This window comes from Rhinichthys klamathensis, unplaced genomic scaffold, assembly GCF_029890125.1.
Source record: "Rhinichthys klamathensis goyatoka isolate OS25496 unplaced genomic scaffold, OSU_Roscu_1.1 h1tg000787l_1, whole genome shotgun sequence".
Taxonomy (NCBI): Eukaryota; Metazoa; Chordata; class Actinopteri; order Cypriniformes; family Leuciscidae; genus Rhinichthys; species Rhinichthys klamathensis.
The window spans coordinates 582,420-610,180 of record NW_026607184.1 but is presented as its reverse complement, the minus strand read 5'-3'; the positions used below and the strand labels follow the sequence as shown (position 1 = coordinate 610,180).

General features: G+C 42.7%; 2 protein-coding genes and 1 long non-coding RNA gene across 3 annotated transcripts in view; all 3 read left to right on the top strand.

The window, feature by feature from the left end:
- Positions 1-354: 354 nt before the first annotated feature.
- Positions 355-8,710, top strand: LOC130077950 (uncharacterized). Its single transcript, XR_008805858.1, has 4 exons — positions 355-369; positions 5,662-5,764; positions 7,830-7,946; positions 8,588-8,710. It is a non-coding gene; the product is annotated as an uncharacterized LOC130077950 (long non-coding RNA).
- Positions 8,711-9,052: 342 nt separating this feature from the next.
- Positions 9,053-27,761, top strand: part of col12a1b (collagen, type XII, alpha 1b) — a 143,027-nt gene continuing 124,318 nt past the window's right edge. Inside the window, exon 1 of the mRNA XM_056243385.1 lies at positions 9,053-9,103. The gene's annotated coding sequence lies outside the window, so the exon portion shown is untranslated. The remainder of the gene's footprint in view (positions 9,104-27,761) is intronic.
- LOC130077935 (collagen alpha-1(XII) chain-like) lies at positions 12,399-24,053 on the top strand. Its single transcript, XM_056243369.1, has 9 exons — positions 12,399-12,780; positions 16,700-16,892; positions 16,997-17,124; positions 19,600-19,749; positions 19,910-20,029; positions 20,442-20,603; positions 20,824-20,970; positions 21,407-21,549; positions 23,883-24,053. The coding sequence occupies exons 1-9, from the start codon at positions 12,399-12,401 to the stop codon at positions 24,051-24,053; spliced, it is 1,596 nt and encodes a 531-aa protein (XP_056099344.1).

Below are 27,761 nucleotides of genomic sequence, written 5' to 3'. Positions count from 1 at the left end.
ACCAAAAACATAGATAAGTGACATGCTGCAGGAATGCCGAAAATAAGCGCGAGTTTCCAAAAGCGCATCCCAACACATCCATCCATCACACGGTGACGTCAGAGCTCCGGGTTCGGGATTGGGATCAGCCCCAGTCCCCTGTTTAGAAGCACATTCTAGTCTGAGATCCTGTGCATTTGAAAACAGCCTTCACGAGCTGTGGGTGATCAGATCCTCCTCTTCATTTTCATCTCCATCACCACAGCATCACGGAGAATCTCTTGCCTTTCTGAAAAGACCTTTAAATCCCTTTGCATCCGGGCGAAACTTCCTATTTCATTCAACAGTTTTGTGATGTATTGAGAGATTTTGGGAACTTTGGGGAGTTTGGTAAGTGCTCATGTGGAGTTTCTTCTTTTATTGATAAACCTATTTAAACTTATATGAAGGAAGGTGTTATTGATCTTAAAATGTGAGACGAATTAAATGTAATATGAAATGATGAATGTGTGCACACTGACCCATTTTCAGCTGCTCTGATCACTTTTTCCATAGACGTTTGAATGGTGATTTCATTTTTTCCACCACCCTGTTATTGTGCTCTTTTAAAGTTGTTTGGGATGATACTTATCTATTTTCTATTGCTGAGAAATCTAGATAACTTGTAAGACTCATAAGACCTTTATTGACTTCATTTATTGGGGAATTTTTATGTTTATTTACCTACTTCACATGTACTGTGCTTAAAGAATACAGGTAGAAGAGCTTAGATAAATATAATTAAAAGATTTAGAGTGAGGTTCAAAACTGTTTTTCTTAATAAATGTTCAGAAAGCATGTTGTCACCGTATATGAGAGGTTGTTAAGACTGGTTTAGCCTTATAATTGCTTTTTCATTCAACTTTACCTAAATTCTTACACTATTACAACACCAAACTCAAGACAACATGTGCCTGCATGCTAGTTTTGACTCACACTTTGCATGTAGATTCATCTATCCTATTAAAAAAGCCGTAATTTTTTAATTAAAATGCTGCACGTGACCAAGTGTATTTTCTTCAAGTTTTTTTTCCCCTTCATTAATTGAAATACCCTTTTGCCCTAGTTGATTTCAGAAAGTCTTGCCATGTGAAGAATGCCTTTTCTAAAGTCCAAATGTAGTCGTAATTAATATGAGGTCATGTACACTCACCGGCCACTTTATTAGGTACACCTGTCCAACTGCTCGTTAACACTTAATTTCTAAGCAGCCAATCACATGGCGGCAACTCAGTGCATTTAGGCATGTAGACATGGTCAAGACAATCTCCTGCAGTTCAAACCGAGCATCAGTATGGGGAAGAAAGGTGATTTGAGTGACTTTGAACGTGGCATGATTGTTGGTGCCAGAAGGGCTGGTCTGAGTATTTCAGAAACTGCTAATCTACTGGGATTTTCACGCACAACCATCTCTAGGGTTTACAGAGAATGGTCCGAAAAAGAAAAAACATCCAGTGAGCGGCAGTTCTGTGGGCGGAAATGCCTTGTTGATGCCAGAGGTCAGAGGAGAATGGCCAGACTGGTTCGAGCTGATAGAAGGGCAACAGTGACTGAAATAACCACTCGTTACAACCGAGGTATGCAGCAAAGCATTTGTGAAGCCACAACACGCACAACCTTGAGGCGGATGGGCTACAACAGCAGAAGACTCCACCGGGTACCACTCATCTCCACTACAAATAGGAAAAAGAGGCTACAATTTGCAAGAGCTCACCAAACTTGAACAGTTGAAGACTGGAAAAATGTTGCCTGGTCTGATGAGTCTCGATTTCTGTTGAGACATTCAGATGTTAGAGTCAGAATTTGGCGTAAACAGAATGAGAACATGGAACCATCATGCCTTGTTACCACTGTGCAGGCTGGTGGTGGTGGTGTAATGGTGTGGGGGATGTTTTCCTGGCACACTTTAGGCCCCTTAGTGCCAATTGGGCATCGTTTAAATGCCACGGCCTACCTGAGCATTGTTTCTGACCATGTCCATCCCTTTATGGCCACCATGTACCCATCCTCGGATGGCTACTTCCACCATGTCACAAAGCTCTAATCATTTCAAATTGGTTTCTTGAACATGACAATGAGTTCACTGTACTAAAATGGCCTCCACAGTCACCAGATCTCAACCCAATAGAGCATCTTTGGGATTTGGTGGAACGGGAGATTCGCATCATGGATGTGCAGCCGACAAATCTGCGGCAACTGTGTGATGCCATCATGTCAATATGGACCAAACTCCCTGAGGAATGCTTCCAGCACCTTGTTGAATCTATGCCACGAAGAATTGAGGCAGTTCTGAAGGCAAAAGGGGGTCCAACCCGTTACTAGCATGGGGTACCTAATAAAGTGGCCGGTGAGTGTATAATGTATAAAAGGACTGGAAAAACGTTGTTTGAAATAGTTTTAGATTGAGTAATCATGCCAGAATGCAGGACACTGCTTGAAATGTCAGGGCAAATACTGATTGCTGAGTGATATTAATGAACAACTTGAACTCAATGTGCAAATATTTTGTGAGCTGCTTGTTCTTGCGTTGGTAATTATTTATAGCGACATGCAATATGTCTAACAAAGACATCAAGCACATTGCCAAAGTTTAGAGACAGAGCATCATAAATACACTCACCTAAAGGATTATTAGAAACACCTGTTGAATTTCTCATTAATGCAATTATCAACCAATTACATGGCAGTTGCTTCAATGCATTTAGGGGTGTGGTCCTGGTCAAGACAATCTCCTGAACTCCAAACTGAATGTCAGAATGGGAAAGAAAGGTGATTTAAGCAATTTTGAGCGTGGCATGGTTGTTGGTGCCAGACGGGCCGGTCTGAGTATTTCACAATCTGCTCAGTTACTGGGATTTTCACACACAACCATTTCTAGGGTTTACAAAGAATGGTGTGAAAAGGGAAAAACATCCAGTATGCGGCAGTCCTGTGGGCGAAAATGCCTTGTTGATGCTAGAGGTCAGAGGAGAATGGGCCGACTGATTCAAGCTGATAGAAGAGCAACTTTGACTGAAATAACCACTCGTTACAATCAGTGTTGGTCAAGTTACTTGGAAATAGTAATTAGTTACTGATTACTTCTCCAAGAAAGTAATCCAGTTACTTTACTGATTACTTATTTTCAAAAGTAATTAGTTACTTTACTAGTTACTTTACTAAGTTACTTTTCAAAAACATGAGTGCACGATGGTCACGACCTGAATACGCTATAAAGCGTAGTGAGACCTTTCAGCCTAATTCTATTCTTTCTGCATATTCCATCATCTAAAATTTAATCAAATGAAACACTCTCTTTTTTTAAACTTGTTTTATTAGTTTCAATATTTTAACTTTATGCACATTGCATCAAGCAAAAATTAAATTAAATGCAACAGTCTCAGACTTTTGATGATCATTTAAACCTATTTTCTGCACATTCCACCATATTTTAATGAAATAAAGAAAGTCCTTCTTCTGTTAACTTATATTTCTGCATATTCCAGCATATAAAATAAATATATTTTTTGTAAAATCCTTCATTCGAATAGATGTAAATAAAATACAGCAATAAAATAATTAAAATGAAAGTCTCTCCTGACTGTATTCCAAATTATTAACACTTACGTATTTTAACAGTATAGCCTAAAGTGCAGAGAGGAGTAAAAATGAGTTTACCAAAACAGCCATGTCATGTCAGTTGGGGGTTCAGGTTTTTTTCCAGTAAGTTTCACATTCCTGTGCCGGCTTGCTAGGTGCTTGCTCAGATTTGAGGTGGAATTTTGACATTCTCCAACGGGGGGTCCTGTTTCTAGATCAGGATGCTCTCTGCACACGCAAGGTCTCTCGCTCGCTCGCTCTCCCTCTCTGCGGGTGCGCGCGCTACGCGGTCTCTGTCTAGCATACACGCTCGCTCTAGATTCCGGGAGATTTGAACTAATTTGCGGTATAACTAGTCGATCACTATTGGCTCAACAGGTAGATCTATAGATAAACTCATCTTTCAGGCATTTGACCGACCGGGTTAACACTTCAGCGTGAGAAATCGGGGGTGATGCGTGTGAGACCATCAAATGCGTGTCTCTCTCCCGCGCTCCATGTTGTCTCTTGTTCAACACTACACATTTCGGTGTTTACCACTGACGTCGCGGCGCTCAAACGTCATTGTCACTCACGCACGACTCATGGCACGAGACAGTCTCACGAAACAAAATGATGGTTAACTAACGCAGTAAGGCAGCCTGCTTACGGGAAAGTAACAGTAATCTAATTACTGTTTTTGCAATTGTAATCCCTTACTTTACTCGTTACTTGAAAAAAGTAATTGGATTACAGTAACGCGTTACTTCTAACGCGTTACTGCCCATCAGTGGTTACAACCGAGGTATGCAGCAAAGCATTTGTGAAGCCACAACACGCACAACCTTGAGGCGGATGGGCTACAACAGCAGAAGACCCCACCGGGTACCACTCATCTCCACTAGAAATAGGAAAAAGAGGCTACAATTTGCAAGAGCTCACCAAAATTGGACAGTTGAAGACTGGAAAAATGTTGCCTGGTCTGATGAGTTTCGATTTCTGTTGAGACATTCAGATGGTAGAGTCAGAATTTGGCGTAAACAGAATGAGAACATGGATCCACCATGCCTTGTTACCACTGTGCAGGCTGGTGGTGGTGGTGTAATGGTGTGGGGGATGTTTTCTTGGCACACTGGAGGCCCCTTAGTGCCAACTGGGCATTGTTTAAATGCCACGGCCTACCTGAGCATTGTTTCTGACCATGTCCATCCCTTTATGGCCACCATGTACCCATCCTCTGATGGCTACTTCCAGCAGGATAATGCACCATGTAACAAAGCTCGAATCATTTCGAATTGGTTTCTTGAACATGACAATGAGTTCACTGTACTAAAATGGCCCCCACAGTCACCAGATCTCAACCCAATAGAGCATCTTTGGGATGTGGTGGAACGGGAGCTTCGTGCCCTGGATGTGCATCACAAATCTCCATCAACTGCAAGATGTTATCCTATCAATATGGGCCAACATTTCTAAAGAATGCTTTCAGCACCTTGTTGAATCAATGCCATGTAGAATTAAGGCAGTTCTGAAGGCGAAAGGGGGTCAAACACAGTATTAGTATGGTGTTCCTAATAATCCTTTAGGGGAGTGTATATGAATGTGAAATCTGAATTTGTCCAGGAACCCTGCAGAAAAGTTTGTCCACCCTTGATGTGCGGGATCCAAAATCAGGCAAATTTCCAGACAATAGCATATAGTCTATGAACTCACAGTTTCCGACGTTAAACGGATGAATCAGTGGGGTTTGCAATGACATACAACATATGCAGTTTATAATCGCTTTACAGTTAAACTGCTGTAGACAGAGAATGTTTTTCTAAGGCCCACAGTGAGTTATTTTAATAAAGTGACCTTGTTTTATAAATATTTTCCAAAAAGTTTTGGAGTATTAACCATGGAAAGATTTTTTTTTTTCTGACCAAAGAAACAGCTGGAATTTTGAATGAAGAAATAATTAAAATCAGATTTGAATGAGATCTCTTGCAGTGAGTTGTGCTGGAGTCCAGTGCATACTCTCTTATTTTTTATTTCTGGATTGATTTATGAGCAGCCTATGTGTGTGTAATATGGTTGATTTTTCAGATTGATTGATGTTCTGCTGATACTGGGGTGAAGATGTCGGTCAGGCGTTTGGCAGCGGCCGCTCTCTTAACACTCACAGTACTGACATCAGTGAGAGCTCAAGGTAAAAAAGCCATCAAATCTGTCCCCATTCACCCTGTTAAATTAAAAATACTTTATTCCAACAGTTTATATCATAGTCTATTGTTTCTAAAAAATATATAAATAATAACTGTACTATAACGTTTGTCTCTATAAGTGTGTTCAATATTTTTCAATTTACATTCAATCTCCAAAAATAGAGAAGAAAAATAGTTTCTGCTAATGTAGTTGTGCATTTGTGTCGTGTCTCTAAGTGTTGTGTCTCTTTTTAGACACTAGATCGAGGAATTTTACTCTCCTATAAGATTTGTTTTAAACAATTTGCGGTTTTAATGCTAGTTGAAATAGAAATGCATGACAGGACAGGATATTTCATTTGATCTAACTGTGTTTTTCAGCAACTTCTTCAAGAGTATCAACTGTAATATATTTCAATTGCAAATTATAGGATAGAACATGTAAGGCCAATCCAGCAAATGTTTAGTATTGAATATTACTTGGTTTTAAATATTTTCCATATGCAACTTAAGACCCACGATCATTTGCTGGATACCAGATATCTCAGCCAGACAGATTCACGTTCAACTTTTATTTCTCTAGTAAAACACTTTTTCATTTATTTAAGTATTTACAGTATATCGTTCAGTAACCGAGCTCTTTGTAGGTTTGAACAGTCTTAGAGGTATTAAAACTGTGACTTAACCCTATCAAATCATTGAATAAATGACAGGGTGTTAAAGCGCACATTGCCAGAGTTCAGTGGAAAGTATAGTGGAACATTTTACAGTTTTTATTGTACAAAAAAAAAACATGTGGAGGCCAAGTTTCCCTTCCCCACTTTCCGCACTCTTAGAGAACAAAAAGACAAAATATGAGCTTTATTTTTTTTTTCTTAGGAAAGAGAGGGCAAGAAGTGTGTTACTTCTCAATGCTGTAGTATGTAAAATAAGACAATTCTTAGTTTAAACATGTTCCACTGATATAAAATACAAACAAATACCTTAACCAACGTTATCACTTTCTTATATGAAATGGTTAGCATAGCAAAATAAATGTTGTTAAATGATCTTCGAAGTTTTTTTGCACCAAAACTGGTTTGGGTTGTGTGGACCCAAAAAAAGAAAGAAAAAATCTAGAATGGGTGATGAATCGGTGTGAGTTAGCGGTTGTGTTGGACCCTTTTGGAGTCAGAAATGGAACCGATTGTGACATCTGGTCAGCCAGGTTGGTAAATCTTGATTTTGGCGAACCTGTTCCCGGTCAAGCTTAAGCCCTGGTCAAAATTTGACCAGAGCCGCAGCTTCACAAAATATTTTATTGTGATATTCTGAGATGCACACACAAACTCTATGTTCCACACAGACACTGACTTTTCAAACACAATACAACACAAAATACCATAAGAATATCACTTTAAAATATTTCAAAGTCCTCTACGTGTGCGTCTTGTACATGAAATCCTTTTAAGCCCACAAGTTGTTGCAGACAACTTTTCATGTACAAGTGCATGAGTCTTCTAGTTCATCTAGACTGGTGCAATGTTACGTAACCTCTTTTCGTTTATATATTCACTTGTTTGTCACTATCCTGTATTTTCTTATTAAAGGTTGTCACCCTTTTAAGCGGTTTGCAATGGAAAGTGATCACATTAATGCAGTTGCACATAAAATGTTACCCATTATTGTCAACTTTCAAGTCCATTGTACAATCACCACTTCTTGTCTATCTGTGACGTCAACTATTGACACAGTTCAACACAGCTCTTCTGGCTGTGTTGGGTTGACTGGATTGACTGCATGCACGTCACAAGTTATGGCCTGATGTAATGTTCTGTCGAGGTCTTTGTGGAACGCGCTTTACGTGTCTATGCTTGAGTAGTCAATGGCCCTACGGTCAGACAGCTCAAACAGATGTCATTTTTACCCAAAATGGCCGCCGTCCACGTTTGTTTCATGTTGCCTTGAGTCCTTGCCCAACAATGAACTTCACTGTTGGGATTTCGTCCATAAACCTGTATGCTCTTCTCATAAATACAGCTTTTGGAATGGTTTCTTGGAAATAACTTGATTCACCTCCTCTTTCCACAGTAATGCCTCCATCAGACTTGAGGTTTAAGATTTTAAATGAAAACACAGTGCAAATGATATGGAAGCATCCGCTGTCAAGGACCGAGGGCTTCAGAGTACAAGTGACATCGGATACAGGTTGGTGAAACGGTGAAAGCACCAAACGTGTTGGAATTATAACGGCAAGCAACATGAAACATTTGCTAGGTTTTATGTCAGTGACGTGTTTCGGACTGGAAATTGATATTCAACAAGGAAAAAGAAGTGACAGAACTCATTTTTATCAATTGCCAATTGACTGGATTCTGAATAAGTTGGCACTCCATACCAGAAATTTTGTAGTATGAAAGAAAACTCATGTCGGCTAACATTAAGTGTTATTCAGACATGCAAGGGTTGTTTTTTTGATCTACTGCCACTGAGTCCATGAGAGAAGCACTTAACCTACGGTTACTCATGGGGAACCGTAGTAAGTGTACCTTATGTTGCTTGAGATAAGAAAGCATCTGGTAAATGACAAGTAACCTTTAAACTCACTGCCACAGGCAACTCTCGGGAAATGCGTTCTGGCGTGCCCTTCAAAAAATGATTTAAACATGGACCGTTACTCATCGCTTGTCTTGGGAAGTCATTAATGTTTCCCTAATCTAGGTCTTGTGTGTCTAGACTAGATTTATCTACTTATAAATGAAGGCTGGCTTGGTATTATCTTCATGTAGAATGTATATCATGATATGACATTTAAACATTGAAGATGCAATGTTCCCTTCTGCCTGTAGAAGAGCCTGTTAAGGAATTCACACTTCCTCCAACCTCGACCAAAACCTCCATCAGAGATTTGACCCCCGATGTGGATTATGTTGTTACGATAATTTCGTATTTTGGTTCAGAGGTCAGATTACAAGTAAGTGGCAGGGCATCTTATTCTTTAAATATGTCATATAGGGATCCCATGGTCATGTAAGCCTGGAAGTCTGAGAGAATTTTTAAGTTGTGATTTGGAAAAAAAATGTGGATTTGAAATACAAAAATTCTGTTACACTCTGTACACTCTAAAATTGTTGTTATGTTCAACTATAAGATATTTACTTGACTAGAAATGGCTTTTTGTGATTGCAATCTCTATAAAACAGAGTGGAGAAAGCATGGAAATTGATTGGCCAAAGGGTGTGGGAACCCTGTTAATGGAAGGAATACTTTTGCCTTAATATTTATTGATGTATTGTTTTCTGTTTTAGTCCAATCAAGCAGTATTGGAGGAGGTACCAGGAAACCTCAGGTCTCAAATTCAGTCAGTAAGTACACACCTCCAGGCTCTTTCCATTGCTTCTGTGGTCTCTACATTTTATTGGGAGTTTCCATTGTAGTCAGTACGCAAATGTGTGTATGCCTTTCTTTCTTTCCGAATTTATGTTTCTTGTAAGAATGCCTCGCACGTCCTGTGGCTCGTGCCGAGCCCCGCTCAGATGAGCCCCATGTGATTTGCGCTCTCTGCCTGGGCCCGGACCACGCAGCCCTCGCTCGTCGGGAGGCTGCGTCTACTGTGAGGAACTATCTATGTTGACCCTGGTGGCTCGTCTAGACCTCTTAACGGCAAAGCTGTCACTCCGCCATCTGCTGGACCGCGCAAGAAGAAGCGCAGTGCACAGAGACTGCCGGAGCCTGATATGGCACTCAAACGCTCGCCGGAACGACTCCCTCGAGCATTTCTCTCTCCTTTCCCGCCCCCCCCCCCCCCCCCTCTCGGACGCGCAGCCGCCGGCTCCCGCCCGCCCGCGCTGCCGCCGCCTCAGGAGATGAGGCGCTTGATATGGATGAGGACGCGCCGCTAACAGCTGTTCTAATCGTGGCTAGCTTCTCTACGTACGAGAAAGCTATCCCGCCCCCGCGCCCCAGGCGCATGCGTATCTCACCGGCGGAAAAAGGAAGAGTGTTTTAGTCCCGCCTAGGCCGGACTAACCCCTATTTCTCAATATTGCAGCTATGAGCCTGTTATATAACATGCACTCCTGCAAACTAACGCCGACACAAAGCTGTGATGACGCTCTCTTATCTGCTCGCGCTAGCTTAAGCTTACGTTGTTTCCCCTGTGGCTCACTGGTGAAACCCTAAGCTTTCGCGCCAGAGACCCGTGTTCGAATCCCGGCTCTGGCAGCAGATAAAATTTATGCGGCACTCCTCTCTGAGCTTGCGGACAGTTTTTCTTATGTACAGAAAGCACTGTTTAGAGCCGTGGCCGGATCGCCGTCAAACTATCTCGCCCTGTCAGTCCCCCTGGAAAGGGCTACTGCAGTGGAGTATTTGGCAGCCAACGAGTCGGTAATGTTACCCGCTTGCCTGCACACAACCGCCGTTTTTACGGCAGCCCAGAGAAATCTCAGAAGAGTGTAATGTCTGGTTATCCGGCTCACGCCGTTGGTGTTTCAAGTGTAGAAAAAGTGCCCACGTCTCAGTGTTCACCCCTACACACAACCACTGTACCCCCCGTGTCTCTCACGCTCGCAGAGCCCACTCTCATAAAGCTGGCAAATGCCGCTTGAGTGTTAGATGCAGGTATCGTGCCCACAACCTTGTGTTCACGCCCATCCTCTGCTTGCTCTGTCACATGGCTAAAACACTCTCATATGGGTCAGTCTATGAGCGTAAGTCGCGTGCCCGCTCACGCTTACAAACAGACACACCGCCTTCGGCGCCGCTCGCACATCACAATATTTTCACAAACCGTTCCCCATTCGTAGCAATCGGGACGTCTCACGTGACACAGCCAGCTGCTGCTGTCAGCGAGCCGCCGTGTCCAGGCTCTCATATCTGTCAAGCTATGAATGTAAGTCGCGTGCCCGCTCACGACACCAGACACACCGCCTCCGGCGCCGCTCGCACACTACAAGTGCTCACTCGACGTTCCCCATTCAAAGCAATCGGGTCGTCATATATGAAACAGCTAGTCACTGCTGGTTATCCGGCTCACGCCGCTGGTGTTTTAAGTGTAGAGATTGTGCCCACGCCCCAGTGTTCACCCCTACACACAAGCACTATAACTCATATGTCCTTCATGCCCACAGAGCCCACTCTCATAAAGCTGGCAAATGCCGCTCGAGTGTTAGATGTAAACATCGCGCCCGCGAACCAGCCCAAGCGGCTGTCAGCGAGCCACTTTGTTCAAGCACCGAGGGCGCGCACGCCGCGCCCACGTCTCCGTTCAGTTCCCAAAGCCCACAGTATGCGGCGACTGGGACCCGGAGGCCATTCTCCCCCTAGCCACACATGCACAAGCATGGGAAGCCATTCCAGGGGTTTCAGAGTGGGTGCTAAGCACAAAAAGACAGGGCTATGCACTACAGTTCGCTCGCCGTCCCCCGCGTTTTCACGCTCAGACCGAGTCGACAGTGAACGCGAAAGTGGCACATCTACTCCATGCAGAAATAGCCAAACTGCTGTGCAAAGGAGCTATAGAACCGGTGCCGCCTTCTCTGAGCGAGTCAGGCTTTTACAGTCGTTATTTTCTCGTACCGAAGAAGGACGGAGGCCTGAGGCCTATATTAGATCTGAGATTTTTGAACAAAGCTCTCATGTCGAGACCGTTCAAAATGATTACAACCAGGCAGATTCTCGCGCAAATTCGCCCGAGGGACTGGTTTATATCTCTCAATCTGAAAGACGTGTATTTTCAGATACAGATTATACCCCGTTACAGGCCATTCTTGAGATTCGCCTTCGACGGCCAGGTATATCAGTACACCGTCCTCTCGTTCGGCCTGTCCCTGGCACCCCGTACATTTACGAAGTGCATGGACGCGGCGCTTGCCCCCCTCAGATGTCAGGGTGTGCGAATTCTGAACTACTTGGACGATTGGCTGATTCTAGCACAGTCAGAGATAGAGCTCGTATCTCACAGAACTATGCTACTCAGTCACTTGGAAAGATTGGGTCTCACGGTCAACTGGACCAAGAGCTCATTACGGCCCAGCCAGTCAATCTCTTTTTTAGGGATGGAACTGGACTCCGTGGCTATGAAGGCTCAGCTGTCGACAGAGCGCGCGCGCGCCGTGTTCGACACCTAGCCGCATCTTTCCAGAAGGGCAGAACCGCCTCCCTGAAAAAATTTCAGAGGATGCTGGGCTGTATGGCCTCAGCTGCAGCAGTGCTTCAGCTGGGCTTACTGCGCATGCGCCCGCTACAACGCTGGTTGAACGCCCGCGTACCCCATCAGGGGTGGACGCGCGGCTACAAGCGGATCAGGATATCTCAGAGCTGCACTTCAGCTCTGCAGCCCTGGTTAGCGGCCAATCGGTACCAGCAGGGGGTGACAAGGGGAGCGATTTCCCACTGGAAAATCATCTCGACAGACGCCTCCAACTCGGGTTGGGGCGGCCTTTTCGAGGGCAGACCGGTCTTTGGCCTGTGGTCAGACCGAGAGAAATGCCTTCACATAAACTGTCTGGAGATGCTGGCGGTCGAGAACGCGCTGAAGCGCTTCCTCCCGTTCATACAGGACCAACACGTTCTAGTCCGCTCGGACAACATGTCGGTTGTGTCCTACGTGAACCGCCAGGGCGGTGTCAGATCCAGAAGCCTCTGCGATCTGGCAGAATGCCTCCTCGTTTGGGCCTAGTGCTTCCTGCGCTTGCTGAGAGCGACGCACGTGCCAGGGATCCTGAACGAAGGACCGGACAGATTGTCCAGGGACAATATTCCCCCCGGGGAGTGGTCTTTACACCCCCAAACAGTCCAGCTGTTATGGCGCCTCTTTGGCAGAGCGGAAGTCGACCTATTCGCGTCAAAGGACAACGCTCATTGCCCAGTGTTATTTTCAAAGAACGAGGATGCGCTGGCCCAACTCTGGCCCAGCCGTCCGCTATATGCCTTCCCTCCGATCTCTATGTTACCACAGGTAAACAAGAGAATCAGGGAGAACCAAACCTGGTTCCCGGAACTAACACGGCTGTCACACACAGCCCCGTGGCCGATTCCGGTGAGGAGGAACCTCCTCTCTCAAGCCTGCGGCTCGTTCTGGCATCCCCACCCAGAGCGATGGTCTCTGCACGTGTGGTTGATCAACGGATACCCGTTATCCTGCCAGAAGGAGTTATGAACACGATCACGCAATCTAGAGCCCCCTCTACGAGACGGCTTAATGCGTCTAAATGGTCTGTGTTCTCCAAATGGTGCACCGACAAAAATCTGGACCCCAGAACGGGTGAGGTTTCGCAGGTGCTCGGTTTCCTTCAAGAGCTGCTGGATAAGGGCAAGTCCCCATCCACGCTTAAAGTATACGTGGCGGCCGTCACAGCCTTCGCTGAGTCGAAGCAAGGCCGGTCGCTAGGAAGGAACGAGCTGGTCATCCGCTTCTTGAGAGGAGCCAGAAGGATGAATCCTCCGCACCCACCTTCGGTTCCTATTTGGGATCTCTCCGTGGTCCTAGAGGCCCTAAAGATGCATCCCTTCAAACCATTAGATTCAACGAATCTAAAATACCTCTCGCTCAAAACTGTTTTTATTTTGGCTCTGTCATCAGTTAAACGTGTGGGGGACTTACACGCTCTATCTGTTAGCGCAGCGTGCCTTGAGTTTGACTCTAAAGTCATCCTCAAACCGAGACATGGCTATGTCCCGAAGGTGATTGGCACTGCCTTCAGAGCGCAGGTCATTTCTCCGTCGGCTCTGCCAGCATCCGACAGCGTGAGCAGTGACAGCCTCCTCTGCCCTGTCAGGGCACTGAGAGCTTACGTTACGCGCTCCGCCCCCTTCAGACGCTCCGAGCAGCTCTTTGTTTCATTTGGCGGGCGCACCAAAGGTCTCGCCGCCTCGAAACAGTCCCTAACCAGATGGATAGTGGACGCGATTTCTACTGCCTACGCGTCAAAAGGTCTGCAATGCCCTCTGGGCATCAGGGCTCATTCCACAAGAGGCATGGCCTCATCGTGGGCATGGTCCAGTGGAATTTCCATTCACAACATCTGTATGGCGGCGGGCTGGGACTCCCCGTCTACATTTGTGAGATTCTATAATCTGGAAGTTCCCGGTTATTATACATGTACATGCAGCCCGGCGCCGCCGCTCTGCATTCCCCATGGGTGCTTATGTTTATACATGTGTCGGCCCGCTTGCTGACCGCCTGAATTTCCCACTTTCAATGTTCCCCGGGTTGGGACTCATAGAGTGGATGCTGGGCGCGCACGGCGTTGACAAAGTGTTCCCGTAGCGTAAGCTAAACTTACGCAATACGCGAGAACTTTTCGTAAGAGAACGTACTCGGTTACCTAACGTAACCTCGGTTCTCTCTAGAGAGGGAACGAGTATTGCGTAACCGGCCGTGCTAAGCGCCACGAGCGATTTTCACTTCAGATCATGAAAACCAGGGAAGCAGCCTCTGAGCCCCGCTTTTATATGCTAAGCCAACCCCCTTGCGCGGGCTGTTACGTGTAGTGGGCGCGAAGCGCCACCATTGGACGTGACGTCACGCCAGGCTCACTGGTAGGCTGCTGTAGTTGCCGCAAGGCAGCCAATGAGCACGCTAGACAGCCTGCTCTAGGTCTGCAGCTGCTGCACTGCGTTGACAATATATACAAAATTAAGGATAATTTTGGCTTCAATATCTCGAGCAAAGATGAACTTTACCCGTAGCGTAAGCTAAACTTACGCAATACTCGTTTCCTCTCTAGAGAGAACCGAGGTTACGTTAGGTAACCGAGTACGTTTTCCAGTACAAGTATCTAAAAATTCTTAAATCAAGATGCATTTACTCAAGAAGTAAAATAACAGAAGTTTAAGTTTAAAACAAGAACAATACCGGCCAATGGGGTCTTTGTGTGAACTTAATTCAAAGGGAAAACAAGATACCCCCAATTAGTAGATATTTTGCCTTGTTTTTTCCAAGCGGCAACATTCTAATCTGAAAAATGAAGCCTACCCGGAAGTGCGAAAAACTGCAATACATGTAAAATCCGCTAGGGGCAGGTCCCAAAAGGGAGCAAATGTCCATAGACACCCATGTTAAAATGTCCGTTTTCACAGCATAAATTCATGTTCTTACAGGTTGGTCCCATGGACTTTTTTTATTGTATTTTTCGATAGGTTCCGAGTGCCTGACAACTGTGAGGGGGGTGAATTTTTTTTCTAACTCGTTAGTTTATCCACCTTATTCCTGACAAGCTTACTGCGTTTTGAATTATGGGCGGCACTTCCGGTTTGGGGAACTTCCATTCAAAAAGACTGAAACGAATCATTTCAAATCATAAGGCTGCCCTACAAATAAACCTGATCCGTCAGTTTGACTTAATGAGCAATCAGTTTTCTTTCATGTTTTATCTAAGAATAACATGAGAATAACGTAACACTTGGTATTTTAACGTGACATGTTATAACAAGAATATCCATAGTAAGAGCTCTGCATTCTTTTCCTCATGATTATTTTATTTTTTCCTTTTGAATTCCGCTGTAATAGTATGACAAAGGTCAACACATACTGCACATTTGTGGTCTGTTCTCCCGATTTAATTTACGATGTATACCATTAATAATTCACTGGAATCCTCTCCAAATCCTCACGTCTCTTTCCAGGTTTGGTTTCACAGGTAAATACAGTTTATTATCTGTCAAAATGACTGAAATCACTTTAAAATAGTATCACGAAATGCTGAAGTAAAACACTTTTTTATTAAGGCAACGTATGTTACATAATACAGCTTACCACAGTGATATTTAACCGACCGATTTAGCTGTGGAAAGATGCTTTTGAGATTATGCATGGTCTGTTGAAAGTTACCTTGTTGATGCTTTTACACTTTTAAATGTCCTTTTAATGTTCAATGGTTGAAGGGTGAGTAGAATAATGTAATATCATCGTAAAAGGTTTAAAAATCTATTATTGCGTCCATAGAGCTTAGTCTTTCACTGATTGTTTACAGCTTAACGGAAGTTACGCCCATAATTCGCGCAAAGCGTCATGGGGCGCAGGAATACTGTGGATATCGTATTTAGATATAAAATGAATGACAAATAAGGGTGTGGTTAACTTTGATTGACAGCTTGATTGACAGCAGATAACGGGCTGCGCCGAGTGGAATTCCTGAAATTTGATGTCTCGGCCATGATCTGACACAACACATCACACCACCTCTGTATCCTTTCTGAAAAGATTTTCCAAGATGGCGCCGCCCATACCCCCCATAAACGGCCTCAAAACCGTTCTTCAGAAAGTCTTTGGGTGATGTCACAGACGCTTTGTCCATATTTTTTACAGTCTATGGTTTTAACCAAAGGCTCACTTCATTTAGATTTTTTAGAAAACAGGACTTAATATCATTTTGCGTCTCAGGTAAATGTGTCTTGATTTAAGAATGTTATATATTTGTACTAGAAATACAAAAACACTGAGGAAGAAATGTTTTTTCCAGTGTAGGGTTATGAATTGAAACAAAGCCCTAAACTTAAAGTGTTAAATGACACTTTACATTAATGATTCTTTCAAATTGTTCCACATTGTGATCAAACAAGATTTTCACCTCGTGAACGATAAAACGGACAAAAAAACAACACCACATAGACTTACATTGAAAGAGGGACCATATCAAGAGACCAGAATCACAATATTCAGACTTTTGGCTTGGGTCCAGTAATCAACCAACGAGCAACTGCATAGCAACGTGTTAAAAACACACTAAACACCTTAGCAACTGCATAGCAGTTTCCTGATAAAAATACCCAGAGCACTTTAGCGTCATTCAAGTCACATACTATTTACATTAAATATACAAATCTAGTTGCATAGAATTTGACCGTATGAAATACAAAGTAAAGTATGCCCATAGTGATTGCAGTGTTTTTGCGGTATTTTGTAGCTGGATTGTGTTAGCATGTGCTGATATCGCCGCCTTCTCTTCATCCTACAGTGTCACCATATAAAGCCCCAAGAAACCTATTGACCTCTGAACCCACCAAAACCAGTTTCCGTGTGTCCTGGGACCCTGCTCCCGGTGATGTACGAGGGTACAAAGTCACTTTCCATCCCAGCGGAAATGATATTGATCTAGGAGAACTTCTTGTTGGACCATACGACAACACGGTTGTTTTAGAAGTACTCAGGTAATGTTTAGCATCAAATTTAGATGCTTTTCTCAATGCAATGATGCTAATCATACTTGTTTTAAGATGGCACATATGGTTTCAGTTTCGTTCTTCTTTCACAGAGCTGGAACTAAATACTCCGTGGCTGTTTTTGGCATGTTTGATGGAGGTCAAAGTATGCCGTTGGCCGGGGAGGAGAAGACCACCCTTTCTGATACACCTATCAACGAAACACCTGTTGACTTCTCCGGTATAATCTCAGCACATCATTCTAAGACATCGTGTTTATAGTATGTTCTTAGCATGCACTTTCTGTTGAAGTGCTTAGGTTAGGCCTCAAGAACTACAAAAAAAACCAGGAAGAATGATTGCAATACAGCATCATATGAATCAAGATGAGTCAATGAGGTATTAGTACAGTACAGATATTATAAATAATATAAACAATGTTATAGTAAATAAGATGATAAATATAAAATGCAAATATGTAGCAAATAAAAAATGAGTAATATTATGGATAATAAAATATGTTAATAATATATTAATAAGGCAAGGCAAGGCAAGTTTATTTATATAGCACATTTCATACACAATGGTAATTCAAAGTGCTTTACATAGAAGAAATTAAAATAATCAAAACAAATAAGAATAATTAAAACAGTTTAGAATAAAAAATAAAGTACAGTAAAAACAGTTGGACGAACAGTGGCACAGTGCTCATTCAGTAAATGCATAGCTAAACAGATGTGTTTTGAGTCTGGATTTGATACATTATTAAATATACATTATTAATATTATAAAAAAACAAATATGTAACAATAAAAAATATGAATAATAATCAATTTAATTATTGAATATTATAATATTATTATAAATAGATTCATATTATTTTCTAAGAATACTGTATCTCACAATTGATTTTCACATTCCCTTTCTAATGTACAAATTATTGATAAATTATTTTAAATGTACTGACACAAAATCGGGTTAAAAATAAAAAACAAACAATTTTATTTCTTTTATGATGACATGCCACCAAATGTTATCATGTAACTTCTAGATTCTTTAAGAAGCGTCTTTCAATGCTAGATTTAAAATAATTGAATGGGATTGTTCTGATGAAGAAAAGTGTACAAATAGACTGTTTTTATGGCGAGATCAAGCGTATGGTTTGAAGTTGTGGGCTCAAAGCCTTTGGCAGCAACAGTGTCTTGAGTTAGATTCTGGCAGCTACTGGCCGGCAGTTTAAAGACTTGAGAGTAGTCTTAACGTGAAAGACTTTCCAGAGGTGAAGTTGTACAGCAGTGAGGAGTTAAGCAGCAGATGCAGCGAGGATGATGGGAGTGTGCTGCAGGAGTTTAGTCGTGAAACGACCACAGCAAAGGTCACGTGAGAGCAGTTTTCCACATGTGTCACTGCAAACTACCCCAAACCACTGGTCTGGTCAAGAAGGATGTCTGCAAGGTTCAACATATAATCAAAATTAACCCTGTTTATGTTCCTTATACTTGTTACATTATTACATGGTTTATCAGAAAATTAAACATTCCAAAGGAAAAAAATGTCTAGAATATTTCATCAAAATGCAACAACTTGCTCAGTTTCTGAAATCACTTTCCTTTTCAACTGACCTCATCTAGGTCATTCAGAATATCGAGTGGTGTTAACCTATGGACTAATATCTGTTTAGTCTTTATTTTAGGATGTTGTTGTTGGCATGTACGAGATTTGACCGAATGTGTGTGTCTCTCCCATTTTTTAGCAGTTCATGGAAAAAATGCTCTGTTTTCAGTTAGGCACTATTTCACTGAGGAGAGAGAGAAAGTCACAGAATAGCACAAGTTTAGGAAAGTTTCTTTGCTCTCCATCGCTGTCTGCAGGCGTTTTTTCAGACTAAACTAACAGTGGTAAAATGGATCATACCAGTTTATGGCTTTACATGCTGTTTTTTGAACATTTATTACTTTTTTAAATTAATATTTTATATATTATTTTTAAGCCAATTTGTTTTTAATTTAATTGTATTTAATTTTATTAAATTTATTATTATTTTTTTTTAAAACCAAACTGGTTTACAGGTTGAAACCTCCTGGACCAGCTAGAAACCATGTAAAACTAAATACAATCAGCTAGTGCCTCATTTTTATATATCTTTAATGTATGAGCATATGTGTGTAAATAATCAATTTCACAAGATATTTCTCACTTGCAGACCATGTGTGATGGTGTCCAGTGAGATCACCAGTGTCAGTTTGGGGTCTCTTCTCACCCTCTATAGGTATCTGGAGCTCCACACGTTCTACCGATGTGGAATGTGCAAAAGAGATGAAGCTCGTATTTCATGCATCACAAAGGGCTACTTCTTTTCTCTGTAGAACAGAAGCAATAACAATTCCAGGAAAACTCCCTCCAGGGCCAGGTGCCAAAGGGGATTTGGATACAATGCAAGACTGAAGATTCAAAGGAGAAAAGTAGAAATTGAATGGAAAGAGTCTGTAGCTCCAAGAAATTACAGAGAAATAAAAGTCTTATCTAAAATTGTGATGTTTTGAAGTTATTGCGGTGTAAATGTGCCTTTTTATTTGCTGTGAGCATGTGTACACGTCTCTTCCCCGTTTCTCATCACTCTCTCGTTGAACTCTGCCTGCCATCAGCGAAAATACAATCACATCTCAGCTCCTCTTGGCGTTTCTCACTGTATAACTCTGGTGTGTTTTACTCACAGATGCTCAGTGTAAAACCACAGCCAAGGCTGATATCGTCCTGCTGGTTGATGGATCCTGGAGTATCGGCCGTTTGAACTTCAAAACCATCCGGGCTTTTATTGGTTGCACGGTGGGCGTCTTTGACATCGGCCCTGACAGGGTTCAAATCGGCAAGTCTTCCCTGCTTCTGTTTACTTCATGTTTTTAGATATGTTGAAGGTATATTCCTGCATCTGGACTCCAGATGTGAGCTTTATGCAGAGCTCCTTATTGAGTTATTGACAGGAACCTTTACTCTTGCATTCATAATGGCGTGTGCTTCTCTCACAGGTTTGGCTCAGTACAGCGGGGATCCCAAAACTATGTGGCATTTGAACGCTCATGCAACCCGTCAATCTCTGCAGGATGCTGTGGCCAACTTACCCTACAAAGGCGGAAATACAATGACGGGTACCGAGCTCTTACATAAGCGCTTGAAAATTGACATTACCTATGATTCTGCAAAGAAATCTCCTCCAATCAGAGAATCAAAACTAGCAAATTATACTAAAATAATACTTTAGCACCTGCCAGTGACATGATTGTCAATCTGCCCAACCTCACAAACTACTTACATAATTGTATGTATATGCATATTTTGCTAAATATTTAAAATATGTTGCTTCTTTTAATGCCAAAATTACACACTTCACCTTTAAATCAGTTTCAGAAGTGATTTGCACATAGAATACAGACAGATAAGAAATGCATGAATCCACAACAGCCATTTCTAATAGAGAAATGCAATAGATCTAATAAAATAAGGTGACAGTTCACCATTGACTGTTACGAAACCAACATGCAACTTAATGTGTTTCCAAAGGTATGGCCTTGAACTACATCCTACAGAACAACTTCAAGGCAAATGTGGGTATGAGACCCGATTCTCGTAAGATTGGTGTCCTTGTTACCGACGGCAAATCTCAGGACGAGATTGTAGTGAATTCTCAGAAACTGCGTGACTGCATTGAGCTCTATGCCATCGGTAAGTTCTTCTCTTCTTGACATTGCTGACATACTATCTATTCAGTCACAATTTACTACAATAGTTTGCATGCCAGTGATGGATACTCAACCCAGAGCTCTCCTGTGTCCAAACATCTCACAGCTTTTTATTTGGCAAGACTACAGCTTGATCAATGTCTCTTTGACCCAGCTGAAGTAATTGAGATCTTTCAATAATGATCTCTCCTCTTGGCTTCTAGGTGTGAAGAAAGCAGATGAAAATGAGTTGCGATCCATTGCCACCGACCCTGATGATATTCACATGTACAACGTCAACGACTTCTCCTTCCTGTTGGACATTGTGGACGACCTCACTGTTAACCTCTGTAACAGTGTTAAAGGCCCAGGTACAGTCAGTCACAGTCTTGACTAGTGTTTGTTTTGACTGAAAAACAATCTGTGAATCTAAACAAATCTATCCTAGTGCTGTTCTGCAGACTAGAAATAAAAAAACCAAGAACTCCCAAAGTTTGGCTCGGCTAAAACTGCTTGAACTTGTGCCATCCATTTTTGATTTGCACTCTTGTTTTCCCAGACGGTTCTTTGTTTTTTTTTACTAATAATCTTGCTGAAAAGACTGAGAGGGAAAACTGTAGGTTGCACTCCGATCCTCCTTGGGGGATCGCAGTGATTTACAGAACCATGAAACTTGTGATATATAACCCATTTAACCTTTTGCAAGAAGCTAAAAGGCCTGAGGAAGATTTATAGTCTAAGTGTAAACCTGTTTGAGAGCTGTTTGACACCACGGCTCACATTTTTCCATTGCTTTCAATGAACCAGGCGGCGGCCCAGGGACACCCACTGACCTTGTGACTTCCGAGGTCACACACTACTCTTTCCGTGCGACCTGGATGCCACCTGACAAGCCAGTGGAGAAGTTTCGCATCGAGTACGTCCCCGCCGCTGGAGGAAATACTGAAGTGGTGAGCATTAAAAACACATAAATTGTGTTCAAATGGACAAATGCATGCATGGTAGATACTTCACAGACTTTGCAACATGACATCATGACTTTGCGTAAACATACACGCCACTTTCAATTCAAGCGGCGTGTTATCTATACGCATTTTGAGCTATCCGCGTGTATGTCCACGCCGAAATCTTTTGCGTGTATGTCTACGCCATTAAATGTCCGAGTGATTCCGCGTGTATGTGTACGCCGTTAAATGTCCGAGCGAAACGAAGCAAAATCTATATCTACATCTGTGGAGCGATATTTCTTTTCCTAGGATGGTAGGAGAAGACTCATAAATGGTATTAACCCCAGTGACGGGTAGGTTTAGGGACGGGGTTGGGGTAGGTCATATATTTATATATACATAATACAGTAATATAACGTTAAGTCAAAGGCGTTGATAAACACGCTGAAAAGCGATTATGCGTGTTGATAGCACGCCAAAAATGAAAATACGAATTGGCGTGTCATACATACGCCATTTCATGAGATCAGTCTGGACTTTGAGCTTCTGAAAGTTATTGCACTTTCTTTTATTAGCCTACATTCTCCTGCATCTTGTGCAAAACTTGATACTGTGTTCCAAAACCGAGGGAGCTGCCTGATATTGCAACCTCCTAACCATCACTGAACTTCAAAAACCTCTTATTTGAAACACTCTAAATAGCCAGCAACACAAAAAGACTCACATAGAGTTTGACATTAGCATGTTAAAGGGATAGTTCACCCAAAATGTATCATCATTTACTCTCATGTACACTCTGTTGAACACAAAATAAGATATTTTGAAGAATGTCGGTAGTTGACGGTAGAGTTGACGGTAGCCATTGACTTCCATAGTATTTTTTATTCCTACAATGGAAGTCAATGATAACCGTCAACCGTTTGATTACTAACATTCTTCAAAATATCTTCTATTATGTTCAACAGAAGAAAGAAATTGATACAGGTTTGGAAAAAGTGGGTGAGTAAATTATGACAGAATTAAAAATTTTGGGTGAACTATACCTTTAAAGACCCACTCCGATGAAAATAATGTTTTTCTAGGTGTTGAACATGTTCTTGTGCCATTTTTCTGATGTTAGAGGACATATCTTGAGAAAAATAAGCTCAAAGTTGTATTTCTGAGTATTTCTACATTCAAATGGCTGTGAATCAGTAGCAGACGCTAAAATGCCGGCTAAAATAGACTGGAGTTGTGACGTAGTAACTCCACTGGGCGTCTCCACACGCGAGGTCTTGGAGTGAAATAATGATCGGTGATAACTTTGATTAACTTCGGATAATAATAATTAACGTATATATAATACTGTTGCGTGTTGCCCCACCGGTATTGGGGGTGTAAGCTAGCGGGAGAGACAGAGCTCTCAGCAACGGGCAGGGGGAGGGTCGTCTCCGTGCCAACGGCTCCGCCCACAACGCAGAGGCGAATTGCTAATGAGCTACTGCCGCTCTGCTGAAGCGAAGTCCCAGAAAACGGCACAGGTTTTGTGATTTTGGCTAAAAATGGCATAATCATAATTTAAAGACCACTGGGAATGTTTAAAAATAGCTCAAAATATGATCGGAGTGGGACTTTAATGTCAGAACACTAATAAGAATAAAAATATATAACACAAATATTTAAATACATTTTTAAAATTAGTTTTTTGTTTTAACTATAGTTTTTCGTATGGAAAATCTGCATTTCAATCGGTTCTATACTAAGCTTGTTGAAATAAATTCTGGGATTTCATTTTCACAACGCATGCCTTCAAAATTTGCCCAAACAATGTGTCTTTGAAGTAGTCTAATTTTCCTACTTACGTTTTTGAGCATCTTTTGCATTGGGAGTATATCTATGATTCTGTCTAGGTAAGACTAACTTATGGAACAGAATTTATGTGTGCCTATCATTGATTTATTATGGTGCCCATTGCGTGCGTGCTATAAAAGTCAAGTTGATGAAGAGCAACTTTCACATTTAATTTCCATACCTCTACAAACCTCTTGTGTAACCTTAATGACTTCAATAAAACAGGACAACTTTCATATAACATTAATTCAAAGCTATATGCATCTTGTCATATTTTACACTGTGTGCATTTGGGATGATCTATATGGCTTAATATCATGTATCAGTATGGGCTGAACTAGATCCCATAAATCTCACTACATACCCTGCGTGTTCGCGTGCTGAATTTCGACCTCTAAGAACCTGCAACTTAAGAGAGATGATTTCAGATGGCCACATGCCTCCCCGTTCCACCCCTCCATCTTGTGTAATACCCCTCTCACCTCTCCCTGATGATGTTTTTTCAGATGTTCGCTAATAGAGAAGAAAACACAGTTGTCCTGGTCAACTTGACCCCCATGACTGAGTATGTTATCAATGTCTATGGAGTGATTGGTGAGGAGAGCAGCGAGCCTTTGAAAGGAAACGAAACCACATGTAAGTTGAGCAGATCAAAACCTCTCCTTCTGTTTATGTGAATCACACTAATTCTCCTACGGTTCAATCTCATTGTATGATAAAACTCACTTCATAAACCATATCTTTATCTCAACCACTGGAAACAGCTGTTTCCCTGCATACGGCTGCTATTTTCACAACTTTGTCTACATAAGGCAGCTACTTTCCAGTGGAAAATTGAATGTGATACTCTAGCCACCTAGCAACCACCCAGAATACCTTAGCAACACCCTAGCAACATGATTTGCATGAGCAAACACCACTCACATTTTCTTATGTAAATCTTGTAAGTAAATCCTGTTCTATTTATAACTGGAATTTCCCACCAATTTTTTAATGGCCAGGCTTGTCACAATGCCTTATCCACAAAAATACATGCAAAAATTTGGCCTAAACAAAAGATCCTTTAAGTTAAACAGCATTCGATGTGTTGGGAGCGCACTAATGGTGCCTGAAAATGTGTCTACAGTAGGTATAGGGAGTTCAGTATTGTTTGGAGCAGAGCCATTATGAAACCTCAAAGAAACACTGCAGCTCCTATATAACACAATTTTAATGCTGGTTTCCACATCACAAATATAAAGCAGCTGTGAAATCTGCTAAGTGGCCCCTTGTCAACAGCTTAGTTGTGGTCTTATAGATGGACAAAGTAAACTTGAATATTTTTTTTACAGATTTAAAGTAAACAGAACATCTTAATTGGCTATTCTCGCTTTATAGTTTGCTTAAGTCTTTTTAAACATTTCTCACTATAATGTTTATGATCAACATTACGAGACCTTATCCCATCGTAAAGAGAGGCTTATCGTCTTGTCATGAGCCACTTGGATGCAATAATCTGCCGTGGTCATTGTGGCTGTCATGTGTCGATGCTTTTTAATGAAAGAGGAACCGAGTCGGCTTGCTGGAATTAACTGTTTTATTAACCGATCCTTATTGCCATGGCTAAGCTACTGAGCATAACACTGTCACATGCATTCCGCACTCTCGGAGCCCCCCACTGACGTCACCGTTGTGCGACTCCCACAACCTGTAGTTACATATCACAACATCTCCCCCTTTTCAAAGGTTAAAGCTTCAACAGTTAAACAAGATGTACTACATCAAATAAAGATAAACATGAACATAACAGTCTCTAGGTGTTTGATGAATTACATTGGCATTACTTATTCTGATCTCAGGCACCTAATTCCTATTTATCCTATCAATTATCGGATCTTTCCCAAACATAACAATCTATTCCCATAGAACATAACTCGGGAACATAATGTAGCTGTATTAACTATACTTATCACCCAAAACAGAAAAACTGAGGAAACAGTGTGAAGATAAGTATCAATAAATGTTCAAGTGTCCCTATATCTGAGAGGTACTCTGACCTCACGACCTCTGGATGTCACTTGAACAGTTCTCTGAGGGGACGGCTGGTGTGGTGAACACACCACAGGTGAATCTTTCAGTCTCTGGACAGAAGCAGGGTCACCATGACTGGGTCTAGCCACAGAAGGAGGGCTGCTGTGCAGCTGCAGCGGAGATCCCTCAGACTGCTGCTGGTGGTCTGGAGAGTCAGCCAGCTCCGGGACTGCCTGCAGATGTCTTCTATTGCGTCGCAGCACTGCACCGTTATCTGTCTTCACGATGTAAGACCGGGGCTCACTGCACTTGCTAATGACTTTAGCAGACGTTTTCCACCCCTTTTCTCCATCCAATTTCACTCTAACGGCCTGCCCGGATTGGAGTTCAGGAAGAGGCAGAGCAGAGTGACGGCGATCGTGAAAGAACCGGTAGGCTGATTTAGCCTGAGCATCCTTCTGCTGGATTTGATGTCTGTCCACAGGAGAAGCTTGTAGTTTTCCTTCCAACATAGGAAGGGTGGTCCTAATGTCTCTTCCAGCCATAAGTAAAGCTGGGCTCACCCCCGTAACAGCACTAGGGGTGGCTCTGTAACACATTAGAGCAAGATATGGGTCTGGCTGCTTTAAAATGCGCTTAGCGGTCTGCACGGCTCTCTCGACAGCACCATTTGCTTGGGGGTAATGAGGGCTGGTAGTCGTATGCACAAACCCATAGCTTTGGCAGAAGTCTTGAAACTCACCCGAGGTGAATTGTGTGGCATTGTCGCTCACCAGCTCCGGCGGTATCCCCTATCTTGCAAACATGCCTTTGAGCCTGGTAATGACCTGGTGGCTGGATGTTGAAGACAGGTGGGAAATTTCAATGTCCCTGGAATAATAATCAGTCACAATGAGATAATTCTGTCTTTCTAGCTCGCACAAATCAGCAGCAATGCGCTGCCAGGGTCCCCCAGGTAAAGGTGTGGTGAGGAGCGGTTCACGTCTTTGAGTGCGTCTATTTTCAATGCAGAACTTACATGTTGACACTGTCGTTGTGATCTCTGCACTGATACAAGGCCACCATACTGACATCCTAGCTCAAACACGACACCTTGTTAGACCTTGGTGTCCCTCGTGTAGCTGTTTGAGCACTTCTGACCTAAGTGCAGTTGGGATAACCAGTCTATCTTGATACAACACTAGTCCATCGGTCTCAGAGAGGTGAGCTCTGGCAGAAGAATATCCGTGCAGGGATGGAAACAGCGATGCCCTTGGTGGCCATCCGTTCCTAATGAACTGCACGATCTTTTGTAGCTCTTCATCCTCTAGTGTAGCGGAGCGGATTTTCCCAAGTTTTTCTGATGAAACAGGCGCATTTTCTACCACTGACTCCACATATGCTTGAACGTCCTGGTCAGTGTGTTCATCACCACTGTCAGTCAGTGGGCTCCTAGAGAGAGCATCGGCTATGATAAGCTGCTTCCCCGGGACGTGCTCAGCCACCACATTGAATCTCAGTAGGCGCATTAGGAGTCTTTGGCACCGTGGAGGGACTTTGTCCAGGTCGTATGTATTTATGAGGGGTACTAGTGGTTTGTGGTCTGTTTGTAAAAGGAAGTTTTCCATGCCTTGCACATAGCGAGCGAAGCGCTCACTTGCCCACACCCCTGCAAGACACTCCTTTTCAATTTGGGAGTATCTCTTCTCTGCATCTGACAATGTGCGGGAGCAGAATGCAACTGGCTTTAACACACCCTCCTGTTCCTGCAATAATGCCGCACCTAATCCGTAGCTGCTCGCATCGGCGCTGATGACAGTCTTGCGGTTAACATCATAATATGCAAGTGCTGGTGCTGACACGAGCATAGCTTTCACTTTCTCAAACGCCGCTTCTTGAACATCACTCCACACCCACTCACTTTCTTTCCTGAGCAGGGCAGTGATGGGATGCAGCTGTGAGGAGAGGCCAGGCAGGAACTTTCCAACATAGTTGACAAGACCCAGAACCTGTTTAAGTTCCGTAACATTGGTTGGGCTTGGCATCTGTGTGATGGCTTTAACTTTATCAGTGTCAGGTCTCATGCCTTCTGCACTTATGAGGTGGCCAAAGCACTTTATTTCGGTTTTGCCGAAATGACACTTGGCCTTGTTCAACTTTAAACCACTGTCCTTTATGGTCATCAGCACCGCATCAAGACGGGTGTCGTGTTCTTTCCTTGTTGCTCCATAAACAAGTATGTCGTCCATTACTACTACAACTCCATCATGACCCTTTAACAGTGTCGACATCTGTCGTTGGAAGATTTCTGGAGCTGATGTGATACCAAATGGCAGCCGTCGGAAACAGAATCTCCCCATTGGGGTGATGAAGGTTGTCAGCTTTTGGCTTGCAGC

What these genes read in the sequence shown, in the direction of transcription:
- LOC130077935 (XM_056243369.1), top strand. Translation starts at nt 12,399, where the DNA reads ATGCCTCCTCGTTTGGGCCTAGTGCTTCCTGCGCTTGCTGAGAGCGAC. An exon ending in CAGCCCCGTGGCCGATTCCG is followed by an intron (nt 12,781 to 16,699) that starts GTGAGGAGGAAC and finishes TTCATCCTACAG; the next exon opens with TGTCACCATATAAAGCCCCA. An exon ending in CATTGAGCTCTATGCCATCG is followed by an intron (nt 20,604 to 20,823) that starts GTAAGTTCTTCT and finishes CTTGGCTTCTAG; the next exon opens with GTGTGAAGAAAGCAGATGAA.